We start from the raw sequence: 17583 nt of genomic DNA, 5'->3' as shown, positions 1-17583 counted from the left end.
TGCCTATCAGTTTTTTCTCAAGGCAATCTATCCATTTTCAGCACTAACAACGTTTAAGACAAACTCCAGACAAATGTATATTCAGTGATATTTGTATGCATACTACCTTATATATATATCCCATATGTATGTATATCTTAGATTTACAACATGTGACCCTGTCCATGAAATCCAGGTTAAACTCTCTAATAAATAATGAGATTGAAAGCATCAAAGGAGTCATAGCCATAACATATCTATTGTGTGTTTATTGATGTAATTGATAGATGCAAGATAAAGTACTCAAATTTTAATTTAAAATACTGAAATTATTGATTATTGGCATTACATTTAATTATTTTCCACAAAAATACCAAAAATAAACATTGATTTCAATATTTGACATCATCAATAATTAAAGAATTGAAGTTTAAATTTCACAGAGGGTTCTTTACATAATTTATGATGTAGAAAACAGTAAATTAAACGTACCAATTATAGGGAAATGTACATAAATATATAATCAACATTTTTTATGTTTACCCACACATTTTTAATGTATGACGGACACTGTGTAAATTGTTAATTTTCAACAAATTTAGAAATAAATTATACATTTGTAATCTGCATGAACTTAATTAATTAACTTAACCTATATAATTGACTTATTTTTTCCTGATGCTAAATTGATGCTGATTCATATAGTATCAAACAGCTGTCTTAGAGTTTGCTGCTGATCAGGTTTTGAGCTTGTATAAGACGTTGCAGACGTTTATGTAGATCAGTCCTCTTGCGTGCTCTCTCGGAGTCTTCGCTGAGCAGTTTCACCACATCTGCCCCATTTCTTAGTTCCATCATTTGATGTCGCAAAATCCTAGCTGCGTCCTTCAGCATGAAGAGATTTACCAACATAGGCACATAGTCTGTGAGGCGTTGATAGACTATCTGTATAGAGACAGACAAAGCATGAGTTAATGTACCCATCACTGTAAAAATATAACGGAGGTAGCTTGGTGGATCCCTCTGGAGATCTTCTACGCATTCCTGTCTAAAGTACTTGTCACTCAGGAGTTAAGGTGCTACAGAGACTTAATCATTATGCATTGAATCATTCCAGTATAAAAAAATACTGGAGTATACTATAAATATGTGTATTTACTAAAGTAATTTCAAAAACACTTTACAGTATATGTAAGTAATAATTGACAACAGGTTGTTGATATTTAAACCGCTATGCTCAAACAGCAGTAATATGACATTCATTAACCAATACGTTTTTCCCTGTAATTAAATGCTAAATAGCCATTAAGGAGTTTCAACCCACCTTATAATAGAGAACCAGTTTGTCTGGAGTTAGAGTTCTAGTATCCACCAAGGCACAGGTTTTGGAATTAAATATTTTGTCACCATTATCATCATAGAGGCCTTCACCATTGATGTTTATCCCAACTCTCTGAGGAATGTCAGAGACATTGAGTTTCTCTTGTAATACCTTATCCTGGGTAAAGACTAGCTTCTCCATTTGAATAAACTCTTTAATTCTTTTCTCCACTTCGGTCTCTTGTTTTGACAGAATGTCATTAGTCATGTTCTGAGAAAATAATAATAATACTAGTTACATTAATGATGTGTTTCTTAACATAAGTACATGCATTAGCTAACATTATCTAACAATAATCAATATATTTGGGGTGTCACACTGGCTCAGTAGGTTCCAAATTGCCTCTCCCCAACATGTGTGTGGATCAACTTGTGTGTGGATTAACCGATTCTTGCCATGAATAGCCATAGATGCTGGAATGGCGTGAAGAGTAAATAAAGAAAGATACTGAGATATTTTAGCATTTAGTAATCTCTGTTAATGCTAGTTTATGCCAATACAATGGTTTTTGTGCACTAACTAGTGGTTTAAAATTAACAGTTACAATTTTTGATTTAAAAAATGTATTAGTAAATGTTGAAAAATTATTATGAACTAAGATGAATAAATGCTGTATAAGTATTGTTCCCCTATTAGATCATGTTAGCTAATGCATTGTCTAATGTTAACGTTTATTAATAATACTACTTTTTACTTACAGAGACTATGAATTTCAGTTGAGGGTACTGTTCAAAAGACAATTCACAAACCACCTTGAACTCATTCTGAATAATCTCTGGAAATGCAAAAACATCTCATTTGATTTTGTATATGGCATAGAAGAAAAAGGTTCTTCTTAATTAAATAATGTGTAAGTCACACAGTGCCCAACCCAACCCAAACTTGCCTTGCAAGCACAAAATGGAAAATATACATTTAAAATAATGTTTTTATAGTTTCAAAGTACAGACAATTTCATACTTTCTTTCACAGCACTTGCCACACAACAAAAATACTCCAGTCCTGCACAATTATAAGAAATTAAATTGAAAAATGCTAACTTTAGCCTACTAGCACTGAAATCACGATCCCACCCTCCATTCAAATCGCCATCCAAAGCCACGCCTACTCCAAAACACATGAACACGGACAGACGACAGACCAGAAGCCCAGAAAACTTTGCAGTACAAAGTGAATAACATTACCAAAATAACTAACAAATCGGAATTAGATACAGAACATTCCGGTTGTGTGGACGTAGTAGTTTGCTTATAATTTTGAAAACATTGTTACACTCATTTGTAGGGGTGTGACGGTCATTATATAACCGTGAGACCGACGGTTATAGTTGAACACCGTCATTAGAACTCTATAACCGCCAAAACCGTGTTATTAAAATATTTTTTAAAACATTTTTTATCATAAAGAATTTTTAAATACTAATTAAAAACAACTGTTAACAGTCTGTGTTACACACCCCCTCACGTTCTCACGCAGTGAAAAATACAGAGCGGAGCAGACACTGACAACGCGCTGACATACAGGACAGACCAGGTTACTTTTCGGTTACTCTTCCTTCTAGTTAATTTATAGCATCAAATAAACATGAATGACCATGAGAACGACGAATGTTGTTTTAACCGCGGAAAGGCGGCAATACACTCCGCCTTTCAAGTTCAAATCCTCCCATGCTAATCTACTAACTCTCTTGAACGCACATTCACTGCTAGTTGTCTTGCTGTTAATTTTAAAGAAACGTAGAGCAAGTAGCTAATCAGTGTCTAGTTTATTCAAACGCCGGATGAGCACTGTGCAGCGCGTCTGCGGAGAGCGTTTGCTGCGCGTGGCCATTGTGCTTTTACACCGGCTGCGTTTAATAACAATCTCAAGTTCACATTACTTTCTTTTACCTGCGCATTTATGAGCAAAACCTCTTCAATACGCTTTTAATCCACATTGTTTTCGTGCTGTTCTGGTCCGTGTAATGACAGATATAGACACAATTACAGACATAAAAAGCCCAATGCACAAATCTGTTTCTCTGAAGATTATTAAGATAGATGATAGATAGAGGATTAATTTATGCTGGGCAGAGAGTGACAGCGCAGTCTTCTGGCAACAGTGTGTTTTTTTAAATATTTAATTGCTTTCTGTTAAATTGTTCAAAGTTATTACTGTTTAAAACACACTTGGCATCACATTCATGATTTTATGGTCAAATGACACTTTCCCGTCAATCCACGAGCATTTAAACGAGCAAAACGCCCCCCCCACCGACGGTTATGTGACGAACCGTCACATTTGACTCATGTCATAACCGTCATCACCAATTCTGAAACCGGCACACCCCTACTCATTTGTAAAGGTACACAAACACTAAATAGCATCATACCGCATACCTACCTATCCAAAAGAAACACTGCAACGACCCTTTTAGACCCTTTGCCTCCCGCAGCTGTTTCCATTTCATGGAAAAGCAGTAAAGTTACCAATGTTAATTCACGTTTTCGTTATGTCGTTGTTGTTTCAAAAGATGTCTTTCATTTTGTGGCTCCTGTGCAGGTTGTAAATTCAGCAGGAGAGTTTGCCATTCCCCCTCTGCTTACAGACGGGAGGTGAGCGCACGTGAACGCGCTGATGATGTATGATGTATGCATGAACAGGGTGCATAATGGCATTCAAAACACTTTCACAGAGGAGGAGATAAAACGCATGCAGTCCAATTATTGCATTCGGTCCAGGTTCAATGATTTGTTGAACATTTTTTGATCCTACACCTTTTTATATTTTTATAAAAATTAATTTAGACAACTTAGCATAGTGATTGCTATCAGGATGTGAGGAGACTTTCAACCAGCATATCTAAAAATGTTTCGGGATCAAATCAGCTACCCTGCCTTTAAGATATATCTGTGACAGTATGTACTGAATTAGATGAAGTACTTACTGCTTTATTGTTAAAACTGTACGTCCTATATGTAGAATGTGTGGATGCATTTCAAACATACTGCATCTGCCATCTTTTCATTATCACGTGACTCGTATCATGTATTTCCTTGGATTTATGATGCCTGGTTCATTGATTTCTGCTAATTTTATTTTATTCACTTTTTTATTTCCCAACTCCTCACGTAGCCTCATGGTAACTAGTGAAGAGTCCATCAAATGTCAACTTAAAAAAATCTGGCTGGTAATCCACTTTTCCAGGACATACAGTACTACTCGCTTGGCACACTAACTTTCGCTTACTATAGTCTTTAATATAGAAGTACTGTAGATGCAGCATATCATCAGATGCACACTTTACCTCGTATTTCTTTTAGTATCGCCATAGCTGGTTCTTGAAGATCTGCCACATGCTCTTTGATGACACGCTCAAATTCACAAAAATCTGAGAATGTTAGCAATTCTCTTCCACGATGTATCTCATTGTAATTGTCTATCATTTCTTTCACTTTTGCTGTAACTGAACAATAAGTCAGGTTAAAGAGTCATGCAATGTGCAGTTTTCAACATAATGAAAACATCTTACAAAAGTTACAAATGATTTTTATCTTGTCTCACATGATACTTCTGTGTCTCTCAGACGTGTGTCCCATTTCTTGAACACAGGACGCAGGAGCCTATAGATGTTTTGGTTTTTTGAATGCCCCGTTTTTCTCAGATTATTTATTAAATCACTGAACTCCATTATAACCTATATTAGAGCAATATACTGTATGTATTATTATGCTTTAATATTTCTTATGAAGAATATTTATTGTTGATCTCCTACCATACTGAGGAAAGGTCCCATCAGTTCTTCTTCGAGAGGAGGACCCTCCTCATAGTTTTTCAGCTCTCGTTGCACATTAAGAACTCTAGTATGAATCTGCTCAGTCAGGTATGGTAGGGATTTCTGTCCATAAGAAATATTGATGGATATATTTAGTAGACCAGTTTGTAAAATATCTTGATGTACTATAAAAACACAGAAAACTATGGTGGATGTGCAATGTTAAAAAAAAAGAAAAACATGGTAAGGAAAAAAATTTCCATCCTTCATGAGACTTTTTTTCTCTGACATTTTTTATCTAATAATTTGTTCTTACATGTATTGTGTAGCTTTTTTTAGATACAAAGAAGTTTTTGGAGAAGAGAAAAAAGGTACAGAGAAAACTTAAGCTCAGGAAGAAAGGAAATTAAACTTTTATTTTTTTTCTTTACTATGGCTGTGTACAAAATAGCCCCCTACACCCTTAAATAGTGTTCCATTGAAAATGTCCACAGTTATTTAGGAGAACTCAAGACTTTTTGCCCAAAAAATTATAATTTGATGGGTTACAAGAAACAGGTAGACCCACACATTTCCCTCTTTTAAATCAAAAAGTTGTGTAAGAAATGTAAAAGTGAATTAAATAAATAATAAATATTTCCACATGACCATTTGCACTCATGCAATGGTGTTTATATAAAGTTTAAAATCTCACTCATGTGCCTATTAGTTAAAATTTTTTTAATTGTATTTTTCTTTGATACTTAAATATTGTAGCTTGACTGTGTCCTGTTCTCCACCTTGATTGATCTCAGCTGTGTCATGTTTTCTTAAATACTGTAGTTGGTGTATTGAAGCCCTATACTGTACCTATGGTTTCGCAGACAAGGCTTTAGGCAAGCTTTAGCTAGTCTAGGCCGTTTCTGTTAAACCAGGTAATATCTGCCCATTATCTTACCGTTCCCCTTCTTTGTCACATGAGGGCGCCCTTGCCTAAACTTTCTGTTCCATGCACTTCTATTCCCACTCCTTCATAAACATTCTATGTAGGCTATATATAGATCTGTTTTTATATTGTTCTTTGCAAAGTTTTGTATCTTCATTTTCTCTTTTTTTTAGGTCTATGGGGGTTAGCCTGTGTTTTGACCCCATGCTTGTTTTTATGATATTCCACTGTATTACCGTTTTGTCTTTGCACCATTAAACTTCTGAACCCAGGTGTAAAAGTAGTACACTTTCATAATTTACTTAAAGTGCTCTATTTTTGCACACTAATTTTGTACTTAATATACTAAAAGTTCATCTTTAGTACTTCTTAAGATGTTCTAAAGATTATCTAAGTGTACTTCACCGTGATATTTTGAGACACTAAAATGCACTTTTAATATAATATCTCTGTATTAAAAAAATTATTTATTTAAAACTTGTATTAAACTTGAACCCAACTTTCATACAAAGATCTGTTCAAGTTTACTACAAGTGGTACCTAAATACATTTTTTAAAAACATTTTTAGCACATTTTAGTTCATATTTATGGTGTCTCAAAATAGCACAGTGAAGTACAATTAGATGCTCTTAAGATTATCTTAAGAAGTACTAAAGAAGATTTTTTAGTATATTAAGTACAAAATTAGTGCGCAAAAATAGAGCACTTTAAGTACAATACGGAAGTGTACTACTTTTTTTATCTGGGAATGGATCCAATCTAGTCCTCTGACTCTTCATTGTAACACTTTTTGTGTTTCTTTGACTGCCTGTAAACTGTTATTCTCTTATCTTTTCTAATGCCTATTAATTAAATAAGATGTAATTTGTTAGTGCTTGCCTTAATATGATCCACAAGTTCATTGGTCAGTTTATCTGTCAGACATTGAGTAGATGCTTTACCTTCATTCAGCAGGGAACTGTCATGAAAAGTAAAATAATTACTTATAACTTTATATATAAATATATAAATATTAAAAAAATATATATTTTTAATTTCTCAAGGTTTAACATTTCTTTACACATTTCTTTCAATTTTAATTTAATAAAAATTTGTTATCAAGATTAATTTCATGTGGAAAAAAAGGTCACAATAAATTAGCAACTAGGTCACCGGTCTTTACTTGTCTTTAAGACGATACATACCTGAAATACCGGTGGTTCCTAAAGAATTTCATTTCATTTTTCATAGCTTTATCAAAAGGGATTTTGTTGTTGATGTCACTCTGACCACGACATCGCACTATGATGTAACCCTTGCTGAGGGGAATGACTTTGCCCTGCACAATGTTTAAGACATCAATCTCAGCTCCACTGTCAATGAGGTCCGGCTTTGTAAGAATTGCTAACCCATTCAAAGAAAAACAAAGATAAAAGGTTAGGATAAGCAGGAATCATAAAGCTACAGTAAATGTTAAAGAAATTCATTATTCAACCGTTTTATAATGTTAAAATATATAGGCTATCGTCATAACCCCATGATAGACTGTCTGACATTGTTCATGTCAAGCATTTTCTAATGTTTACTAATACAACCTCATTGTAAAGTGTTACAGATGTGTTTGATTATGATCCCAGAACACTTTTTTTTCTATAATTCTAGTAATTCATCTAGAAATTTGGGGGGGGGGGGGGGCGCAAACAAATTCAAAATCAAACTTTTACCATAGTAATGCAGGACTGTAAATAGCCATTTATACATGATGAATGCTGAAATGCTGAAAATGTTACAGTTGAAGTCAACTGTTAAAGCACGAAATAAATCTGTAATTAACTAATCAAGGTAGTCATTTTTTTGATGAACAGCGTTGTAAAGTGTCCGTCACAGTCAGATATTATTATCCGTCATTTCATGTTTTAATTGTTTTCGTTCACACGTACATTTCTAATCATAAACTTACAAGACGAGCATACAAGTCAAAATGTGACGCTGAACCGCGTCAGAGCTTCTTTCAACTTTCTGATTGACGCTCTGGTCGCTCAAAACGCCCACAACGCAACACCGATGGATTTGCCGCTCCTTGCAGCTAAGAGAAGCCAGCTTCAGTTGTAAATTAATGACTTCTGTTAACTTTGGAAACTGAAGTCGGCGGCGAGGTGAACATACAGTTAAACAGGCTTCATGCAGCATGAGTAAAAAACTTTGAGTTGATACTTCAACTTCTACAGAAGTCTTTTTAAACACTTTTACCTGAGTAATGAATGTGAATACTTTTGACACCAGTGAGAGCGACTAATGAACATACAGTTCTCAGTATGTGCTATTACTTTATCATAACATAGTAAGATTGATAGAAATGCATAATATTGAAGTTGACATACCAAGAGTTCTGTGTCCTTCTGGATCTACTTCTTGAGCCATTCTTAGTGCTTCTGTTGTTGCTATGTCAATATTGCAGGGTACAACAACTAAATTGATGGTTTCGCTCTTGGAAATAAATTTCAGTATTAAGGCTTTAATCTAGAAAACATAAAATATCAAATATTTTGTTAGCAATTTTATCAGTCACAAACTGATTGGAGCAGTTCTTGTAAGTGTCAAATATGTGTAGCTTTCTGGCATAGATTCATTTTCATAACGTTAAGAAAACACTTTGCAAAATATGGCTCTATTCATTTAACTTTTTCCCTGTCTCATCTTCACTCTCTCATATATAAAGGTCTCAGATGATCCAATATAAAGGAGATAAGATTTTACACAACACTCACCTGATCTCCAATATCTTCAGGTTGGCCATTCACAGGTACGCGTGTTATACCAGGAAGATCAATCAGAGTGAGATCACACACATCAGGAGATGAAATCTCCAAAGTGATGAGCTCATTACAGATCTCTACTGTATTTCCAGCAAGCTTGTTTTGAGCTGTTAAATATATGTTACAAATTCAAGGACTGTAATATAGTGTGGCATACATCTATCTATCTAGCAGTACATTTCTATAGTCTATTAAGAAGATGTTTGAAACTTATGACCAGTGATGGGAATAACGGCGTTATAAATAAACTGTGTTACTATCAGCGTTGTTTTTTGAGTGACGAGTAATAAAAAAATTACCCTGTTACAACGCTGTTGCTGTTACTGACAATAAAATGCTGCAAATTACTATATTTTATCTCAATTAAGCGATTTTCATCTGACAGTATTGGTCCTTTCTCAGCCTGATAGTAGGACCTGCAAAGTAACACTTCAGTATGGGGAACACTTATTGATTATTAACTATGACTTTTACCTCAGTAAACTCCCAATATACTGCTAATTACTAGCTAATAAGGTAGTTGTTGTAGTGGTTAGGTTTAGGTATTGGACTGGGTTAAGGGATGTACAATAGGGCCATGCAGAACAAGGCTTTAATATGTCCTTTATAAGCACTTATAAACAGCCAATAAGCTAATAAGAAACTAGTTAAAAGTGAGTATTGGTCCCTATACTAAAGTGTTACCAAAGATTTTCTCTATTGTGTTTGTTGGTGGCTGAGGCACATAACTGACGATGATTGGTGTGTGTGTTAGAGGGGGTGGGACAACCACATAACTGATGATGATTGGCTTAATTTCCATCATTAGCTGACCAGAGGCAGAGTGGTGTGGGTTTGTTCACAAACAAGTACTGTACATGAACACAGTCCGAGTCACACACACAGGCAACAATGATGAGTGATGGCAAGTACAACAAGCTCAAAGGTATCGTTGGAAACTGGAAGTATAATAAGCACTTCTGTCTCTCTTTGGGGTGAAAGGCAAACATGTTTACATGCTGCCACAAAATTAGTGGTTTATCTTTAGTATCCATTTCATTCGCTTAACATGTTTAATTCTGGGGGCATCAACACTGTGTCAGGATCCTGCCAGATCCTTGTTTGTATTTAGATCTAGTCAGCATGGCAGGGTTCTGACAGTACAAAGTTTTATGTGGGAGATGCGTGGTTTTAATATTGGTTTATTCTGACCACGCATTTCTCAGGTCTCGTCACTTTTCTCCCCGATCCCTTACTCATGATTCTTTTCAGGTGTGTGTCATTAAGTTTTCCCTATTTAAAGTCCTTGTGTTTGGTGTCTTGTACGGGTTTGTTTTGTGCTTTTTCCCTGTGAGTACAGAGTCAAATATATGTCAAGTTAAAGCCCAGTCTAGTGTTCTTTTCTTTTTGTGAAGTCAGTCAAGTTTTTTTCCCCATCATGGGTTTTTCTGTTTAGTCTTTAGTGTTTTTGTATCTGTGTCTGCACTTGGGTTCATCCTCCTACCAATTCCGAACACACTGTTAACCCAGATATTGTCTTTACTTAAACAATCAAATAAAAATCACTTAGTATTTTGTGTTTAAAGTTTAGTTGACTTAACTTTTAAGCTTACAAAATCCATTAAACTAAAACATTCAAGTTAAATACATTTAAAATTATTAGTTCATGTTGTGAGGAATACCCATAATCCTTTGCGCCTGAATATTTTGATTATTTTCTCAAATCTAGTCCACTCAGGTTATTTGTCTCTTGCATGTTACAAAACCCACTTTTGGACCGCTTAGTTACGGTACTAATTTACACGAGTACTGCGGCACTTTCCTGAGAACTACACATGTATTCTATGATGTTTGTGGACTAAAACTACACATGGATGTTATCGAACAACTGGCATCAATGGGCAGCACAAGCTCATTTGGATGTACGATTGAAGCGTTTTATAATATGGTATGTGCTGCAATGAATGTAACTAAACTTAATATTACTGTTAATAGAGGACGTCTCTGTTACGAATGTAACCCTCGTTCCCTAAAGGTAGGCAATGGAGACGTCATGACTGACGAACTATAAACTCGCTAGAGAGACCAATTTGCTTCGAGTGTAACTAGAAAGAGCCAATGAACATTGGCATGCAGTATTTGCATAGGCCGGCCACCCTGCACCAGGGAGAGAATAAATACAGCCGGTAGCTGAACTGCATTTCATTTTTCGCTAAGGAGGCGAGCATAAGAGACCCGGCAATGGTACAGTAACCGTGGCAAGGGGACGTGACATCTCCGTTCCCTACCTTCAGGGAACAAGTTACATCTGTAACCGAGATGTTCCCTTTCAGTCGGTCACTATGATGTCACATCGATGACCGACGAATTGGGAATCCCTACCAAAGCGCCACAGTAGCTGCCCCTTCCAGTGCCCAGAGTAAGCCTCCTGGACTCTTGTTATAGGACACTTGAGTCACCAGGACAGGGCCTTATGCAAAAAAGGCCGGTCACTGCTGTTCCTGCATACCCCAACCAGTGACACTTAGTGGCACCATTGAAACTGGAAAGTTTACCCGTTCTGGCGGTAAAGGGAATGCTGCGGAAGCCACACCCTCCTAAGGAGATCCTTCAGTAGAATAGACAATATGGAATAACCGCGTAGCGTTTTACAGCATAGCGGAGCCACGTCTGGCTGCAAAGGCATTGGAGGAAGTGGTAGAGTTTACAAAGGAACTTCTGGCACTAAACTAGCACCATAATGGCACTGCAAGCCGACACTTGAGCCAACACTAAGGCTATAGAACCTAGCGAACGTGTTAGGTGTCACCCAGCCTACAGCTTTACAAATGTCTGTTAGCGAGGCACCATGCACTAAAGCTCAGGAGGAGGCAACACTTCTGGTCAAGTGTGCTCACAACCTAAGTGGGCACGGCATGCCCTGAGCTTGGTAAGCCAGGGTATAGATGGAGGACAATGTGGATTTAAACTCCTCCCCCCCCTTAAGAAACCATCGACAAAGAGGCCTGCCCAGGATATGGGGGCATTCAGGAAGCGGTCTTTTTGGTCCCACATATCAGAAAGGGACAGCCAGAGATACCGTTTCTGGACCACCAGTGTGGACATCGTACGGCCCAAGAACTGGAACGTAACCTTGGTCGCACGGAGTGCCAGGTCTATTGCACTGCGCAGTTCAGCTAGAACTGCAGGGTCATGACCACCCTCATGTAGACCCTTCAGCGCCTTGGCCTGATGGACCTGCAATAACGGCATGGCGTGCAGGGTGTAGGCAGAGTCCTCACAAGCCTAATAAGCACTGCTTGGGAACCACCACGAGGAATCAATTGTCTAGCCAGGAGGGGTCAGGGGGATATCTCACTGTAATCCTCAGGTCAGCGCGCTCCGAGCCCGATGCGGCTCGCCACACATAGGGCGGCATTGACCAAGGCATTAGAACGGGAACTCCACCCCTCTTGAGGTAACAGAGTCTTGACCGTAAGAATGCGATGGACATGTTCCTGCAAAGAGACCATGACACATCCATGAACGATGCCTCAGCATGTGGCAACCCCAAGCACATCATGCACGGATCGTGAACATCCGTAGGCGCCATATATCTGGCGCATCCTGAAACACATGGGTGGAGAAAGCCATCTTAAAAAAAAAACGGTGTAAGACTCAAAAACCCCTGTGCAGCTCTTTAGTTTTGAAACTGCTGAAGCTGATAGGGGTAGCCGGCCAACACCAAAAGAGGTGCTAAAAGAAGAGCTACAGTGCTGAAAACGGCAACAGTAAAAGGTTCTCAAAACTCTCAGCAGGAGCAGAACACAACTGCTCAGCTCCAAAGCAAAAAGCAAAATGCAGTTCAGCTGCCAACTGTATTTATACTCTCCCGGCAGGGCATGGCAGGCATATGCAAATACTGCATGCCAATGTTCATTGGCTCTTTCTAGTTACACTTGAAGCAGATTGGTCTCTCTAGCGAGTTCCCAATTCGGCGGTCATCGACTGACGTCGTAGTGACCGACTGAAAGGGAACTTCATGAAACAGTGCTCATGTATCAGTTATGTTAAGTTGTGTGTCCTGTGTTGTGTGTTAGACAAAGGCCTATATAGTGGTAAGAAAATGTATGTGAACCCCTAGGAATAGATTTGCCATAAAGTGTGATCTGATCCTCAACTAGGTCAAAACAATAGACAAACACAATGTGCATAAGCTGACAACACACAAATAATTTTAGTTTCTTGTGTTTTTTTTTGAAAACACCTATTAAACATTCACAGTGCTGGAGAAAAGTGTAAAGATACAATCAAATGATGAGTGCAATCAAAAGCTTGGTCATAGCCTCTGTCACCCAACAATATGAGATGGACTTCTTTATACATCTCTAACAATCTGGTTAATTTTCCTGCTTATCTGCCTGCTTGACTCTTCTCTGTAAACTTTCAGCCTTAAAGTAACTTTAAAAAGTCAACTGCCAGTCATTTAAGTATTAGTAGACTTTATTCTAAGGATAAACAATAGACATTTAACTATTGATAGTTTTCAGTCAAGTGACCTCAGGAGGGTTGGATAGCAAGAAAGCCACAGTTGAATTGGGCTCTCCATAGAGAGGCAGGACAGGTCGGTCAATTTTCCATTTATTTCAAGCCACAAATATTTAAATTACCTCTCAACTAGGTAATCTATTTTATAGTCAGAAAAAAATGCAGATTTCTGCCAGACCTCCACTTTGATAATGTTTACATTTATTTTGTGAAAAAATTCCTCACCTTATACTGCCACCATGATAATATTTATATGTATATTATATCATATTGTATTTATAATATAATATAATAAATCATATTAATGAAAAACAATAAAGTTCATTTTGAACACAAGTTTTTTTCTTAGTACAATAAAGATACTAATAAAGATGAAAAGGATTTTCAAACATTGCATTTTCTTTTCACATTAACAAAAGTGAAAGCACTATATAAATACATTTTAATTAAAAGGTGCAATAGAATAAAAAACTGTATTTATCTAAACATAGATGAAAAATAAGAGTTCTGTACATGGTAATAACATATCGTGAGCCTCAAACACATAACGTTTGTTTCCTCATTCTTACAGTATTTAAACCTGTGATTTTATTATATACCATGTAAAATACTGCTGTAAAACAGTCCAATCTCAACATAACACTGACTGTGACATCACAGTGGAGATGTATGCCCCAACATTAAATTACACAGTAAATTAATTACAAAGTTGTTAAAATGCTTAAAACAAAGTTGTGACTGCTGAGTTAGCGCTACATGCTAAATAATGCTATATGCTAGCGTTTAAGCTAAAAAGAAAACGTAGAAATGTCCATTAACAATCTCCAAACAATTACTGTAGTTGTTTCTCAAACTCTGTATTTTCGTCTGATACAAGCTCAAAAATAAATTAATAAGAAATTTAAAAGCTTCACCATGCCCTGCTGAAAAAAACAGCATCAAACCAGCATGGGAATTATGCTGGTTTAGCTGGTGGTCACCAGCATACCAGCACCAAAACACAACATATGCTGGTCTTGCTGGTATGACCAGCATGGGATGCTGGTGCTAATGCTGGTTTGGTGCTGGTTAAGCTGGTGCTAATGCTGGTGCTGATGCTGGTTTGGTGCTGGTTTAGCTGGTGTTCACTAGCAAACCAGCACAAAAACACAACATATGCTGGTCTTGCTGGTATGCTGTTTTTTTCAGCAGGGATGCATCTCACTGATGCATAACAAATACACCACAATGCTACCGAATGCCAAAACATGCAGTGAGTATCACTTAGTTTTCAAAAACCACCTTTGCAGTGCCCAGAAATAAAATTTACAAGTGCATTCAGTGCAAATTTAACAGCACATTTGTTTGCGGTGTGCTAATGGCTTTTAAAAATCAACGTCATATTAATTTTTTATAGACTATTTTAGCCGGTCACGCTTTTTGATTGAGGAAACTGAGATTTAAAACAGAGTTTAAAGTAATGGAGCAAAATGATTAAAGATAATCTAGTTTTACTGTAAAATTTAAACCTGGATCTAAATGACAGTTTAAATGACAGCCCTGATTATTAACCCTGTTATTTTATCAGTTAATCGTTAATCGATCAATAATGTCAATCAACTAATGATTCATGAATTAATCAATAATTTCCATCCCTACTATTGGCATAAGCCTCAGAGCAGAGCTCAACATTATTATTCATAACCCTTCCAAATAGGGCAAAAATAGACAATTTCATTCAAAGGACAAATCCTAGGGTTGTAAATGGACATGTAAAACGTTTCTGGATAATTTTTGCACTTGATAAAGTTACATACCATTTTTGTAAATTTCACAGAACAATTTAACAGATTATTTGAATGCATTCTTTGGCACCTTTAACAGAATTTAATTTAAGTATCATCAAAGAAAGAAAGACGCTCCTTAAATATACTCCTCACCACTGTCCTTTTCAATTATAATAAATATATATTTTAAATAAGAATGAATATTTTCTATCAAAATTTTATCACATACCTTCTCGAACAAGTTGATCCACCTTTAATGGATCCTGAAAAGTCTCATTGTGACCACTGAAAGAAATGGTCCCTGACCATGGCCCTTTTTTGAGCTTCCGCAATTTCAGCTCAAGAGGACAGCGTGTGACAATACCTGAAAATAAATCAAAACATCTTTTTCTTATGACATCATCCAATACAGGCCTTAAAGGGGTAGTTCACCCAAAAATGAAAATTCTGACATCATTCACTCATTCTCATGTTTATTTGTTCTAATAAACACAAAGGAAGATATTTTGAGAAATGTGTGTAAGCAAACCGTTCGTGGACCCCATTATCTTCCATAGTATTCTTTTTTCCTACTATGGAAGTGAATGGGATCCACCAATGGTTTGGTTTCAAACATTACTCAAAATATCTTCCTTTGTGTTTATTAGAAGAAATAAATGTATACAGGTTTGTAACAGCATGAGGGTGAGTAAATGATGACAGAATTTTCAATTTGGGTAAACTATCCCTTTAAGTTCAGTTTAAGTCGCTTTCTTTTACAAGGTGCTGTTATGAAATCCAGACGTTGCATCAGGGTCTTACCACTTCCTCGAGGCAGTGCGACACCAGAGAGTGCCTCTAAAACTGAACTCTTTCCTGAACTCTGATCTCCCACCACTGCAATGGATGGTAGGCCAATGTCTTTATCAATGCCAATCGACCTCAAAGAGTCAATCAACTCTATCAAAGGTTGAACAGATTCAATGAAAGGATTGTGAAACGTTCCATTATTTCCTGTGTCTGAAAGCAAGCTTTAAATAAAAAAAAGAAAATATTAACATTGTATTAAATAAATTCCTCTTAAATTCCTAAAATGTGATCAACACATTTATAAACAGTTTTCATGGTATTCACCAAAACACATACAGTGAAAATATATCAAAAGATGAAAGACGCACGATACTCAAAATATCTTAGTTTTGTGTTAATGTCTAAAGAATACTAAATTATGAATCAGTTTCAGCTATTCCATAGTCTTTAAAGTATTCATTTTGTATGTATCAAGGTTAAGTTGTCAAACTTAAAACATCTAAACCGCTGTACCTTTCCTCGTCTTGCGAACCATGGTCTGAAAGTTTGTCCCCATCCATAGTTTTCTGAAATTTAAAGTAGAAACTCTAATTTAACCTAAGTTTATACTGTAGAATGAAATAACTATTGTTATAAATCCTAAAGGCACAACATCTCTGTTTACATTACAGAAACAGTGATTCATTTCTTTTTATACGAAAACATACACCACATAATAAAAAAATAAATGCTTGTTTCCTTACTTTGTGCTTACCTACTTAGCAAATGACTTACCTGATCCCACAGATATTTATATATGTTTTACATGACCTTTCATTTTAATTGACCTTTACAGAAATTATACCAATAAAGCACAAATAATACCAATAAAACCAAAGGTCATTGTTTGTTCGGCACTAACTCTTTTGCTTTCATCTTTCTAAAAATAACTTAATTTCCCATGAAAGTTCTTAGCAAGCCCTGTGATTTCTGAGTTCACAATAAAGTATCAACTTAGTCTCAGCTGTTTCTTTTAAAATAGCTTAGGAGAAATATTAATGGAAAAGAAATGAGAAAATTGTAATAATGCATAAAAATGCTGCTGTTTGGAGCTGCTCAATTAATGTAGATTGAATAGGAAAAATAATCTGTATTTGGGTAAATTTGATGAGAAATGTTTGTTTTCATAATGAAATCTTCAATAATATTGACTTTTGATTGCAGATTTATTGGAAATAATATATTAAAGAGATCTCATCTGTTTTGTCTGTGTTTCCCCTAAAATACCTTAGGCCGAGAAAGCTGTGAAAGGCTCCAGCACTCCCTGTGACCCTAATCATAACTATAAATGTGTTCCATATGTTTATCATTTCCAGGGCTTTGAACCAAATTTTTTTCCAATTGGTTTGTTCCTAACAGAAACAGTATTTTATCGTTTTTGATTCAACCCTAAAATTGACGTTCCCGAACCGGTTAGAACAAAAAAAATAAAGTTCCCGAACCGGTTAATAAATTTCCATGTCAGCTGATGGGACATACAAATAAGTAGGCTGATCATTAGGACATTAAACTTAAATTATTAGTCTACATAATTTTCCTTAAGTCTCTATCTTGTCATCAAACATTAAAAAAGGCTACATTATGTAAGTGGCATAACTGTAATTCTGACATGCACATTTGTTGAATGCACTTAAACACACGCACACAC

At 36.2% G+C, this 17583-nt stretch overlaps 1 protein-coding gene across 1 annotated transcript; it reads right to left on the bottom strand.

The window, feature by feature from the left end:
* Window positions 1–58: 58 nt before the first annotated feature.
* mxf (myxovirus (influenza virus) resistance F) lies at window positions 59–16548 on the bottom strand. The gene is made up of 13 exons (XM_065281849.2): window positions 16410–16548; window positions 15909–16117; window positions 15337–15471; window positions 8788–8942; window positions 8401–8539; window positions 7225–7423; window positions 6920–6998; window positions 5115–5237; window positions 4904–5036; window positions 4647–4805; window positions 2059–2135; window positions 1304–1570; window positions 59–924 (listed from the first exon to the last, which is right to left on the bottom strand). The coding sequence occupies exons 1-13, from the start codon at window positions 16454–16456 to the stop codon at window positions 700–702; spliced, it is 1947 nt and encodes a 648-aa protein (XP_065137921.1). The 5' UTR covers window positions 16457–16548; the 3' UTR covers window positions 59–699.
* Window positions 16549–17583: the final 1035 nt, after the last annotated feature.

The sequence above is a fragment of the Paramisgurnus dabryanus genome, chromosome 8 (genome assembly GCF_030506205.2).
Source record: "Paramisgurnus dabryanus chromosome 8, PD_genome_1.1, whole genome shotgun sequence".
Taxonomy (NCBI): Eukaryota; Metazoa; Chordata; class Actinopteri; order Cypriniformes; family Cobitidae; genus Paramisgurnus; species Paramisgurnus dabryanus.
This window is presented reverse-complemented; position numbering and strand designations above follow the sequence as displayed.